Here is a 14,098-nt window from a genome sequence, read left to right as displayed (position 1 = left end):
TAGTGTCATCCATTTATTGCGGGTCGGATGTTCGGAGTGGACGGTTCTCACACCGGAACTCAAGTCATTTCTCTTCATCTCTGCTGAGGAAGCAGAAACTGCGAAATGTGATAACTGTGTATGATGGGGCCAAATGTATGTGAACCCCCCCCCCCCGGGCCGAGTTCAGGGGTCTCCAGTGAAGATCCTGGTGATCCTCCATCATGTAGACAGTTGTGCTCATCCAACCTTGTGATGACAGTTTGACCCTTTTCTTTTCCACCATGACTGCCCCCCTAAAACCCCCCCCCCCTCCTTACCCCGACAACAAGGCCGGCTCCATAAAGACATAGTGTGACCAGTTTGGTGAATAGCCCTGACCTCACCCCTACCGATCACCCGACCTCACCCCTACCGATCACCCGACCTCACCCCTAATGATCACCCGACCTCACCCCTACTAATCACCCGACCTCACCCCTACTGATCACCCGACCTCATCCCTACCGATCACCCGACCTCACGCCTACTAATCACCCGACCTCACCCCTACCGATCACCCGACCTCACCCCTACTGATCACCCGACCTCATCCCTACCGATCACCCGACCTCACCCCTACTGATCACCCGACCTCACCCCTACTGATCACCCGACCTCACCCCTACTGATCACCCGACCTCACCCCTACAGATCACCCGACCTCACCCCTACTGATCACCCGACCTCACCCCTACTGATCACCTGACCTCATCTCTACTGATCACCTGACCTCACCCAACCTCACCCCTACTGATCACCCGACCTCACCCCTACTGATCACCCGACCTCACCCCTACTGATCACCCGACCTCACCCCTACTGATCACCCGACCTCATCCCTACCGATCACCCAACCTCACCCCCTACTGATCACCCGACCCCACGCCTACTGATCACCCGACCTCACCCTTACTGATCACCCGACCTCACGCCTACCGATCACCCGACCTCACCCTTACTGATCACCCGACCTCACCCCTACCGATCACCCGACCTCACCCCTACTGATCACCTGACTTCACCCCTACCGATCACCCAACCTCACCCCTACTGATCACCCAACCTCATCCCTACCGATCACGCGACCTCACCCCTACCGTTCACCCAACCTCACCCCTACCGATCACCCGACCTCACCCCTACCGATCACCCGACCTCACCCCTACTGATCACCCGACCTCACCCCTACCGATCACCCGACCTCACCCCTACTGATCACCCTACCGATCACCTGACCTCACCCCTACTGATCACCCGACCTCACCCGACCTCACCCCTACTGATCATCCGACCTCACCCCTACTGATCACCTGACCTCACCCCTACCGATCACCCGACCTCACCCCTACCGATCACCCGACCTTACCCCTACTGATCACCCGACCTCACCCCTACTGATCACCCGACCTCACCCCTACTGATTACTGATCACCTGACCTCACCCCTACTGATCACCCGACCTCACCCCTACTGATCACCTGACCTCACCCCTACTGATCACCCGACCTCACCCCTACTGATCACCCGACCTCACCCCTACGATCACCCGACCTCACCCCTACCGATCACCCGTCCTCATACCTACCAATCACCTTGGGGATAATTGGAACATTGAAAATAAGCCAGGTCTTTTAATCTGCTATCAATCCTGTCCTTGAAAACTTGTGACTAATACTCTCCTAGTAATGATAATGGGGTCACCTAACTATAAGCAAACACCACATGGCCAAAGTCTGTGAACCCCCCCCCCCCCTCCATAATAAGAAGTTCAGGGGTCTCCAGTGAGGGGTCCCGGTGATCCTCCATCATACAAACACATTGCAGACAATTGTGATCTTCCAGCCTTGTGGTGACAGTTTGGTGAAGACCCTTTCCCCCCCCCCCTCTGTGTACAAAGCCGGCTCCGTAAAGACATGGTGTGACCAGTTTGGTGTGGAGGAACTCCAGTGTCCTGCACAGAGTCCTGCCCTCATCCCTACTGATCACCATGAATTGGAAGGCAATACGGGGTATAAATCTCGGGGTATTTGAACAGCAGCTCATAATGAAATCTTCATCTTTCAGGTGATCCATGTGTATAAAGCTTCAGTGCAGCATCACTTCGCTGTCCTCTTCCTCCCCGGGGGGAAGGAATTTGTGAGCACAACAGACTGCGTGAGCCGAGATTCCGCCGACCGCACCATTATTGCTTGGGACTTCGGCACAGCCGCCAAAATATCCAATCAGATATTCCATGTAAGTTTTGTATGTTGTAATTACAAGCTTTTATTATATTATGTTTATAACAACCTGTCAGTGACATATGAGGGGGGAGGGGGTAGGACCGCTGCGCAAATACGGTGTGACAGAAAGTATTGCAACGACCGCCATTTTATTCTCTAGGGCGTTAGAATAAAAAATATATATAATGTTTGGGGGTTCTAATTAGAGGGAAGGAGATGGCTGTGAAAAGAGTGAAAAACACATTAGAACTGTTGTTCTGCTACTTGTGATGTAACTACTTGTAATGCCAACGGCCACCATAAGATGGCGCCAAATCACAGAAGGAAGCTTAGGCCTGCAGAAGGCCGCAAAGCCGCGGCCTCAATTACCGGCCGACCCACGCCGGTAATTGAGGCCGCGGCTTTGCGGCCTTCTGCAGGCCTAAGCTTCCTTCTGTGAAGGCCGCAAAGCCGTGGCCTCAATTACCGGCGTGATCGTGCCGGCCGGTAATTGAGGCCGCGGCCTTCTGCTTCCCCAGGCGCCAGGTCACAATTTCTTGTCGCAATTGCGACCGGGCACCCAGATTTTGTCGAGCCCTGTGTTATGTGTGTAATGTGGTTTTGTACAAATAAAGTTGTAATTGTTGTGTTTACATATAAATAATTGTGGGGTATATGAATCAGTCCTGGGGGGGGGGTATAAGAGAATGAGTGAAATGAATGGAGGAAGAGGAGTTAGGGATGGAGGGTGGGTGAAGCTGTGGAGAGATGTAGGGGGATGGGTGAGGATAGAGAGAAGAATGAATGGATGTAGAGATATGAATGGATCAGTGGAGGGAGAGATGAGGAGAGGAGTGGTGGATGGAGATCAAGTGATATAGATGGAGAAGGAGGATATCAATGGAGGGAGGGTAGCTGGAAGGATGGGTGGATGGAGATATGGATGGCGATATGGATGGATGGATGAATAATGTGGCATTGTGCGGTAAGATTATCTCTCGGGTATTTCAGGAGCGGTACACCTGTCCCAGCCTCGCCCTGCACCCCCAGGAGAGCGTTTTTATCGCACAGACCAACGGGAACTACATCGCTTTATTCTCCGCCCAGCCCCCCTACAAGATGAACAAGAGGAGGAGATATGAAGGACACAAGGTAACACTCCATCAGTATAGGACCATAGGGAGGCCGGGATATTGGGGGTCCGGAGGGGGGGGGGGTCAGTTTACGACAAAGGTGGGTTGTGGCATCTGGGGGGGGGGGTGATGGGGATCAGCCTGGTGATCCCTCCAGTGAATATGTCCCGGTAGGGGGAGTTATGTCTCAATCAGGGAAGGTGAATTCCATACCGGTCCACATTCCACCCAAATCTACAACCCAGTCCTGGAGATCCACCATCCAGTCCTGGGGATGCACCATCCAGTCCTGGAGATGCACCATTCAGTCCCGAAGATGCACCATCCAGTCCCGGGGATGCACCATCCAGTCCCGGAGATGCACCATCCAGTCCCGGGGATGCACCATCCAGTCCTGGAGATGCACCATTCAGTCCCGAAGATGCACCATCCAGTCCCGGGGATGCACCATCCAGTCCCGGAGATGCACCATCCAGTCCCGGGGATGCACCATCCAGTCCCGGGGATGCACCATCCAGTCCCGGGGATGCATCATCCAGTCCGGGAGATGCACCATCCAGTCCCGGGGATGAACCATCCAGTCCCGGAGATGAACCATCCAGTCCCGGAGATGCACCATCCAGTCCCGGAGATGCACCATCCAGTCCCGGGGATGCACCATCCAGTCTCGGAGATGCACCATCCAGTCCCAGAGATGCACCATCCAGTCCCGGAGATCCACCATCCAGTCCCGGAGATCCACCACCCAGTCCCGGAGATGCACCATCCAGTCCCGGAGATGCACCATCCAGTCCCGGAGATGCACCATACAGTCCCAGAGATGCACCATACAGTCCCAGAGATGCACCATCCAGTCCCGGGGATGCACCATCCAGTCCCGGAGATCCACCATCCAGTCCCGGAGATCCACCATCCAGTCCCGGAGATGCACCATCCAGTCCCGGGAATGCACCATCCAGTCCCGGGAATGCACCATCCAGTCCCGGGGATGCACCATCCAGTCCCGGGGATGCACCATCCAGTCCCGGGGATGCACCATCCAGTCCCGGGGATGCACCATCCAGTCCCGGAGATGCAGCATCCAGTCCCGGAGATGCACCATCCAGTCCCGGGGATGCACCATCCAGTCCCGGAGATGCACCATCCAGTCCCGGGGATGCACCATCCAGTCCCGGAGATCCACCATCCAGTCCCGGGGATGCACCATCCAGTCCCGGAGATCCACCATCCAGTCCCGGAGATCCACCATCCAGTCCCGGCGATCCACCATCCAGTCCCGGAGATCCACCATCCAGTCCCGGCGATCCACCATCCAGTCCCGGAGATGCACCATCCAGTCCCGGGGATGCACCATCCAGTCTCGGAGATGCACCATCCAGTCCCAGAGATGCACCATCCAGTCCCGGAGATGCACCATCCAGTCCCGGAGATGCACCATCCAGTCCCAGAGATGCACCATCCAGTCCCGGGGATGCATCATCCAGTCCCGGGGATGCATCATCCAGTCCGGGAGATGAACCATCCAGTCCCGGAGATGCACCATCCAGTCCCGGAGATGCACCATCCAGTCCCGGGGATGCACCATCCAGTCCCGGAGATGCACCATCCAGTCCCAGAGATGCACCATCCAGTCACGGAGATGCACCATCCAGTCCCGGGGATGCACCATCCAGTCCCAGAGATGCACCATCCAGTCCCGGAGATGCACCATACAGTCCCAGAGATGCACCATCCAGTCCCGGAGATGCACCATCCAGTCCCGGAGATGCACCATCCAGTCCCGGGGATGCACCATCCAGTCCCGGAGATGCACCATACAGTCCCGGAGATGCACCATCCAGTCCCGGAGATGCACCATACAGTCCCGGAGATGCACCATCCAGTCCCGGAGATGCACCATCCAGTCCCGGAGATGCACCATCCAGTCCCGGAGATGCACCATCCAGTCCCGGAGATCCACCATCCAGTCCCGGAGATCCACCATCCAGTCCCGGGGATGCACCATCCAGTCCCGGAGATGCACCATCCAGTCCCGGAGATGCACCATCCAGTCCCGGAGATCCACCATCCAGTCCCGGAGATCCACCATCCAGTCCCGGAGATGCACCATCCAGTCCCGGGGATGCACCATCCAGTCCCGGGGATGCACCATCCAGTCCCGGAGATGCACCATCCAGTCCCGGAGATGCACCATCCAGTCCCGGAGATGCACCATCCAGTCCCGGAGATCCACCATCCAGTCCCGGGATGCACCATCCAGTCCCGGAGATGCACCATACAGTCCCGGAGATGCACCATCCAGTCCCGAGATGCACCATCCAGTCCCCGGGGATGCACCATCCAGTCCCGGGGATGCACCATCCAGTCCCGGAGATGCACCATCCAGTCCCGGGGATGCACCATCCAGTCCCGGAGATGCAGCATCCAGTCCCGGAGATGCAGCATCCAGTCCCGGAGATGCAGCATCCAGTCCTGGGGATGCACCATCCAGTCCCGGAGATGCACCATCCAGTCCCGGAGATCCACCACCCAGTCCCGGAGATGCAGCATCCAGTCCTGGGGATGCACCATCCAGTCCCGGAGATGCACCATCCAGTCCCGGAGATCCACCACCCAGTCCCGGAGATGCAGCATCCAGTCCTGGGGATGCACCATCCAGTCCCGGAGATCCACCGCCCAGTCTCAGCAGCCGCTACAATGTGCAGCTCCAGTGGAGGGGGAGGGGCTTACAATAGATACAATTTATCGGATACGGTTTTGGGGTACAGGGAATGGATACAATTCTGGGGTACAGATATGAGGATGTGGATATGTTGGAATCCGGTTCGCAGTTTGTGAAACGCGTCGCTCTGCTCCCCCGGATCAGACACCATCCCGGATAGATGAGATCTAGGAGTCTCCTCCATTAGAATCGATCGTTTATACTTCACACCTGAAATGTGACAGAAGATGAGATGAGCGCCTGGAGGATATAGACAGAGCGCCCCCATATCAGCCGCACTTTGTACCGCCATCGGCAGGAGCGCTCATCTATCATTCATGTTCAGCTCTTTGTCTTCTCCCAGGGAGAGCAGTGGGGAGACGCCTCTGATGGGGGCGCCAATACGAGGGAATATTTGGTTTGATGGATTGAAGTGAAGAAATATTGAATTTGTTTGCAGACTCTGCGCTACTCGTCTCCATTCCTCCTACCCATCGGACATCGCAGAGTAGTGAGCAGTGGAAATTCATGTCTTTTTAGTTAAATATCCCACGTTATAAAATCTGATCTTCATCCCCACATTGTCCTCCAATCATCTCCAGCCTCCTCCTCCCCACACATCTCCATCCTGGAATTCTGGGACACAGAGTCACTATGCCCTGTGAGGAGGCACTGCTGTGTCACACATTTCAGAGCCCGCCTTCTGAGGGGAGGAGCTTCTAGAGGCATAGTCAGTACAGGAATCCGCAAGGTACCATGGGAAATGTATAGTCAGTACAGGAATCGGCAAGGTACCATGGGAAATGTAGTCCTTAGAAATGGAGGAGGGGCTGCAAAGCATGCTGGGAATTCAGGAAGTTGTGGGAAGAGACGGCCAGCAGACAGGCAGCGCTCACACCATGAAAGGAGATTCTTCCAGTCATCTTATATTGGATTGTTAGTGATGAGTATTGTTTGTATTGTGTTACAATGCTGATGTTATACAATGGGAGTGTGCTGTCTCCGGAGATCTCTCTTAAAATGGAAAAGTAACATTACTATGATTTGTTCCACGTTGGGTGGTGTATGATTTGTACCACGTTGGGTGGTGTATGATTTCTTCCTCGTTGGGTGGTGTATTATTTCTTCCTCGTTGGGTGGTGTATGATTTGTTCCACGTTGGGTGGTGTATGATTTGTTCCACGTTGTGTGGTGTATGATTTGTACCACGTTGGGTGGTGTATGATTTCTTCCTCGTTGGGTGGTGTATGATTTGTACCATGTTGGGTGGTGTATGATTTGGACCACGTTGGGTGGTGTATGATTTGTTCCACGTTGGGTGGTGTATGATTTCTTCCTCGTTGGGTGGTGTATGATTTGTTCCACGTTGGGTGGTGTATGATTTGTTCCACGTTGTGTGGTGTATGATTTGTACCACGTTGGGTGGTGTATGATTTCTTCCTCGTTGGGTGGTGTATGATTTCTTCCTCATCGGGTGGTGTATGGTTTGTTCCACGTTGGGTGGTGTATTATTTCTTCCTCGTTGGGTGGTGTATGATTTGTACCACCTTGGGTGGTGTATGATTTGTTCCACGTTGGGTGGTGTATGATTTGTTCTACGTTGGGTGGTGTATGATTTCTTCCTCTTGGGTGGTGTATGATTTGTATCTCGTTGGGTGGTGTATTATTTAGACCTCTTTGGGTGGTGTATGATTTGGATTTGTACCTCATTGGGTGGTGTATGATTTGGACCACGTTGGGTGGTGTATGATTTGGACCTCGTTGGGTGGTGTATGATTTGGACCTCGTTGGGTGGTGTATGATTTGGACCTCGTTGGGTGTTGTATGATTTGGACCACGTTGGGTGGTGTATGATTTCTTCCACGTTGGGTGGTGTATGATTTGTACCTCGTTGGGTGGTGTATGATTTATTCCTCGTTGGGTGGTGTATGATTTCTTCCTCGTTGGGTGGTGTATGGTTTGTTCCACGTTGGGTGGTGTATGATTTCTTCCTCGTTGGGTGGTGTATGATTTCTTCCTCGTTGGGTGGTGTATGATTTGTTCCACGTTGGGTGGTGTATGATTTGTTCCTCGTTGTGTGGTATATGATTTGTACCACGTTGGGTGGTGTATGAGTTGTACCTCGTTGGGTGGTGTATGATTTATTCCTCGTTGGGTGGTGTATGATTTGTTCCACGTTGGGTGGTGTATGATTTCTTCCTCGTTGGGTGGTGTATGATTTGTTCCACGTTGGGTGGTGTATGATTTCTTCCTCGTTGGGTGGTGTATGACTTCTTCCTTGTTGGGTGGTGTATGATTTGTTCCACGTTGGGTGGTGTATGATTTGTTCCACGTTGGGTGGTGTATGATTTGTTCTACGTTGTGTGGTGTATGATTTGTTCCACGTTGTGTGGTGTATGATTTGTACCACGTTGGGTGGTGTATGATTTGTTCTACGTTGGGTGGTGTATGATTTGTACCTCGTTGGGTGGTGTATGATTTGGATTTGTACCTCATTGGGTGGTGTATGATTTGTACCACATTGGGTGGTGTATGATTTCTTCCTCGTTGGGTGGTGTATGACTTCTTCCTCGTTGGGTGGTGTATGATTTGTTCCACGTTGGGTGGTGTATGATTTGTTCTACGTTGGGTGGTGTATGATTTCTTCCTCGTTGGGTGGTGTATGATTTCTTCCTCGTTGGGTGGTGTATGATTTGTTCTACGTTGGGTGGTGTATGATTTGTTCCTCGTTTGGTGGTGTATGATTTGGATTTGTACCTCATTGGGTGGTGTATGATTTGTACCACATTGGGTGGTGTATGATTTCTTCCTCGTTGGGTGGTGTATGACTTCTTCCTCGTTCTGTGGTGTATGATTTGTTCCTCGTTGTGTGGTGTATGATTTGTTCTACGTTGGGTGGTGTATGATTTGTATCTCGTTGGGTGGTGTATGATTTGGATTTGTACCTCATTGGGTGGTGTATGATTTGTACCACATTGGGTGGTGTATGACTTCTTCCTCGTTGTGTGGTGTATGATTTGTTCCTCGTTGTGTGGTGTATGATTTGTTCTACGTTGGGTGGTGTATGATTTGTATCTCGTTGGGTGGTGTATGATTTGGATTTGTACCTCATTGGGTGGTGTATGATTTGTACCTCATTGGGTGGTGTATGATTTGGACCACGTTTGGTGGTGTATGATTTGGACCACGTTTGGTGGTGTATGATTTGGACCACGTTTGGTGGTGTATGATTTGGACCTCGTTGGGTGGTGTATGATTTGGACCACGTTGGGTGGTGTATGATTTTTTCCTCGTTGGGTGGTGTATGATTTGTACCTCATTGGGTGGTGTATGATTTGTACCTCATTGGGTGGTGTATGATTTGTTCCACGTTGGGTGGTGTATGATTTGTACAACGTTGGGTGGTGTATGATTTCTTCCTCGTTGGGTGGTCTATGATTTCTTCCTCGTTGGGTGGTGTATGATTTGGACTACGTTGGGTGGTGTATGATTTGTATCTCGTTGGGTGGTGTATGATTTCTTCCTCGTTGGGTGGTGTATGATTTGTACCTCGTTGGGTGGTGTATGATTTGGATTTGTACCTCGTTGGGTGGTGTATGATTTGTTCCACGTTGGGTGGTATATGATTTGGACCTCGTTGGGTGGTGTATGATTTGGACCACGTTGGGTGGTGTATGATTTGTACCTCGTTGGGTGGTGTATGATTTGGACCTCGTTGGGTGGTGTATGATTTTTTCCTCGTTGGGTGGTGTATGATTTGGACCACGTTGGGTGGTGTATGATTTGGACCACGTTGGGTGGTGTATGATTTCTTCCACGTTGGGTGGTGTATGATTTCTTCCTCGTTGGGTGGTGTATGATTTGTACCTCATTGGGTGGTGTATGATTTGGACCTCGTTGGGTGGTGTATGATTTGGACCTCGTTGGGTGGTGTATGATTTGGACCACATTGGGTGATGTATGATTTGGACCACGTTGGGTGATGTATGATTTGGACCACGTTGGGTGGTGTTTGATTTGGACCACGTTGGGCGGTGTATGATGGGAATGATACTCTCACTAATTTCTGTTCTTGCCTCTTCCAGGTTGAGGGGTTCTCTGTGGGATGTGAGGTGTCCCCCGATGGGTCACTTATTGTCACGGGAAGTTCGGACGGCTCCGTGTATTTCTACAATTATCACACTTCCAAGATGATCAGATCGCTGCCTGGTGACGGCACCGCGTGCGTCAGCGTTTCCTGCCACCCAGTTCTCACCTCCCTGCTGGCCACGGCACACTGGGATGGACAGATCCGAGTCTGGCAGTAGCCGTATTGTGACCCCCGACCCCCCCCCCCTGGCTGTACGACCCCCCCCTGGCTGTACAACCCCCCCTGGCTGTACGACCCCCCCCCTGGCTGTACGACCCCCCCCTGGCTGTACGACCCCCCCCTTGCTGTACGACCCCCCCCCGGCTGTACGACCCCCCCCCCTGGCTGTACGACCCCCCCTGGCTGTACGAGCCCCCCTGGCTGTATGACCCTCCTGGCTGTACGACCACGTCCGACCAAAGCCACCTTCCTGTAGTGAGGACGGATTGTGTATCTACTGTCCCAGAGATCTCTCTTCTCCCCCTGGTGGTCAGAGAACAGAATGAAATAAGAGAGCCGACACGTTTCGGCAGACACTTCCCTTCATCAGGGCTTCTGTATTTATACATGTGAGCTCAGAATGGCCGGACACAGGATTCTGATATTATGTGAGAAACTCAGACTTTACCTCCAGCGGTTTGTGTGATGGAACCACAAGGAGTGGTGTTAGGATGGCTAACCGGAAAACAGTGAGAAAGTTCCTGGGGGGGGGGGGGTGAAGCACTCACTTCTGGGGTTCAGAACTGTGTTTCCTGGGGTCCCTACCTGTCAAACACAGTGTGTTCTCACCTGGCTGCAGCAGAGGGCAGGGGTGACATGAGGGGTCGAAGAGGACCTGTCACCTGCCAATACTATGAAAATGGAATAAACTAAATACAAAAAAAAAAAAAATCTTTTCTTGAAGACAAATTGTCGGTTCGATAAAGAATTGTACAAATCTCATGTAACGTAAAAATTGTTTCTAAACATTTTGTCTGAATGGACATCCTCAGGGGGAAGGGGGTGGGGAGGGGACTCCTGAGGAAGTCAGTACAGACAGAACACTCACTGGGTGGGGCTTGATGACCTCATCATGTTACCAGGAAGTGATCAGCTGCTGCTTGTCCTGGGAGGTGATTGGTGTAAAGAATGTCAGTCTTTGTTTTATCTTTAAATAAATTGCTTTGATGGTTTTATACAACGAGAGACTCTTCATGATATTACGTCTAGGGGGGAGGGGCTGGGGGAGGGAGGAGTCCTAGAAAAGGAGTGGAATTTTGTTATTATGGGGTGTCTCTGGTAATGAAGTGAAATCAGATCTTCACCCCTACATTGGCCTCCTGTCATCTCCAGCCTCCTCTGAAGAAGACCTCACACATTGAATTCTGGGACACGGAGTCCCTGCTGCGTCACACATTTCACAGAGCCCGCCTTCTGAGGGGAGGTGGAGTCAGTACAGGAATCAGCAAGGTACCATGGGATTTGTAGTCCTTAGATCTTATATGTCACATTGTGTTAGGTCAGTAAGAAATATTTGTGTATATCTGATATTATTGTGCATGTGGTGAAGTGAGATTTTCAGCAGGGACACAGACAGGGGAACGCTGGGACACTGGGACAAGGGGAGGCTGCCCTGGGCACAATGGCTTACTGTAGTGATGGGTGCGCCTCCTTTCTGCCAAAAGGCTCAACTAAGACGACATCAAACAGGCAGTCGTCACAACACTGGCCAATCGGATGAATGCAGCATACAGCTACCCAATGAAATCCCGGTACTTCTGTCAAGACACCCGAGGAACGGACCATTAGAAGGGGGGGAAACCCCCCCCCCCAAATTCCCCATCCTACCACAAATACCCCCCAATCATCCCAACTAGCACAAATCCCCTCCCCACCACCACATCACCTCTTCTAGTACGGACCCCCTACAAATCCCCCCCCCCCCAAATTCCCCATCCTACCACAAATACCCCCCAATCATCCCTACTAGCACAAATCCCCTCCCCACCACCACATCACCTCTTCTAGTACGGACCCCCTACAAATCCCCCCCCCCCCCCCAAATTCCCACCCTACCACAAATACCCCCCAATCATCCCTACTAGCACAAATCCCCTCCCCACCACCACATCACCTCTTCTAGTACGGACCCCCTACAAATCCCCCTCCCCCTCCAAATTCCCCATCCTACCACAAATACCCCCCAATCATCCCTACTAGCACAAATCCCCTCCCCACCACCACATCACCTCTTCTAGTACGGACCCCCTACAAATCCCCCCCCCCCAAATTCCCCATCCTACCACAAATACCCCCCAATCATCCCTACTAGCACAAATCCCCTCCCCACCACCACATCACCTCTTCTAGTACGGACCCCCTACAAATCCCCCTCCCCCTCCAAATTCCCCATCCTACCAAAAATACCCCCCAATCATCCTTACTAGCACAAATCCCCTCCCCACCACCACATCACCTCTTCTAGTACGGACCCCTGCAAATCCAACCTCCGAGCACAAATCCTCTTCCTCCATCATCCCCTACAAAACATATCCCCCTAAATCACCACACCTAGCAACCCACTCCCCCAAATTCCCCCACCTATCACAAATCCCCCTCCCCCAATCTCCCCATGCCCCTCCCCCACCTCACACCCCTCCTGCCCAACCTTTGTCCCCAGCCTTCTCAGATTTACATCCATCACTAAAATTTTCAGATTTAATGGAATTTTAAGCGACTTTCAATTGCTAATAATCCCTGGGGATCCCGCCATGGAGGTCCTTGTCCAGGCACTTCCTGTTATAGGGTGACAACCCTCTGTCCCTGTCTCTCAGTTGTGCTCCTGCATTGTCACCCCAGTGATCCCGCCATGGAGGTCCTTGTCCAGGTACTTCCTGTTATATAATGACAACCCTATGTCCCTGTCTCCCAGTTGTGCTCCTGCATTGTCACCCCAGTGATCCCACCATGGAGGTCCTTGTCCAGGTACTTCCTGTTATATAATGACAACACTCTGTCCCTGTCTCCCAGTTGTGCTCCGGTGTTGTCACCCCAGTGATCCCGCCATGGAGGTCCTTGTCCAGGTACTTCCTGTTATATAATGACAACACTGTCCCTGTCTCCCAGTTGTGCTCCGGTGTTGTCACCCCAGTGATCCCACCATGGAGGTCCTTGTCCAGGTACTTCCTGTTATAGGGTGACAACCCTCTGTTCCTGTCTCCCAGTTGTGTTCCTGCATTGTCACCCCAGTGATCCCACCATGGAGGTCCTTGTCCAGGTACTTCCTGTTATAGGGTGACAACACTCTGTCCCTGTCTCCCAGTTGTGCTCCTGCATTGTCACCCCAGTGATCCCGCCATGGAGGTCCTTGTCCAGGCACTTCCTGTTATAGGGTGACAACCCTCTGTCCCTGTCTCCCAGTTGTGCTCCGGTGTTGTCACCCCAGTGATCCCGCCATGGAGGTCCTTGTCCAGGTACTTCCTGTTATATAATGACAACACTGTCCCTGTCTCCCAGTTGTGCTCCGGTGTTGTCACCCCAGTGATCCCACCATGGAGGTCCTTGTCCAGGTACTTCCTGTTATAGGGTGACAACACTCTGTCCCTGTCTCCCAGTTGTGCTCCTGCATTGTCACCCCAGTGATCCCACCATGGAGGTCCTTGTCCAGGTACTTCCTGTTATAGGGTGACAACACTCTGTCCCTGTCTCCCAGTTGTGCTCCTGCATTGTCACCCCAGTGATCCCACCATGGAGGTCCTTGTCCAGGTACTTCCTGTTATAGGGTGACAACCCTCTGTCCCTGTCTCCCAGTTGTGCTCCGGTGTTGTCACCCCAGTGATCCCGCCATGGAGGTCCTTGTCCAGGTACTTCCTGTTATAGGGTGACAACACTCTGTCCATGTCTCCGGTGTTGTCACATGCTCCCCTGATGAAGA

At 52.6% G+C, this 14,098-nt stretch overlaps 1 protein-coding gene across 1 annotated transcript in view; it reads left to right on the top strand.

The window, feature by feature from the left end:
• WDR25 (WD repeat domain 25) overlaps positions 1 to 10,405 on the top strand; it is a 59,706-nt gene extending 49,301 nt beyond the window's left edge. Inside the window, exons 5-7 of the mRNA XM_040333022.1 lie at positions 2,086 to 2,256; positions 3,234 to 3,374; positions 10,142 to 10,405. Of these exons, the coding sequence (XP_040188956.1) occupies positions 2,086 to 2,256; positions 3,234 to 3,374; positions 10,142 to 10,363 (534 nt within the window). The 3' untranslated portion in view covers positions 10,364 to 10,405. The remainder of the gene's footprint in view (positions 1 to 2,085; positions 2,257 to 3,233; positions 3,375 to 10,141) is intronic.
• Positions 10,406 to 14,098: the final 3,693 nt, after the last annotated feature.

This window comes from Rana temporaria, chromosome 13 (genome assembly GCF_905171775.1).
Source record: "Rana temporaria chromosome 13, aRanTem1.1, whole genome shotgun sequence".
Lineage (NCBI taxonomy): Eukaryota > Metazoa > Chordata > Amphibia > Anura > Ranidae > Rana > Rana temporaria.
This window is presented reverse-complemented; position numbering and strand designations above follow the sequence as displayed.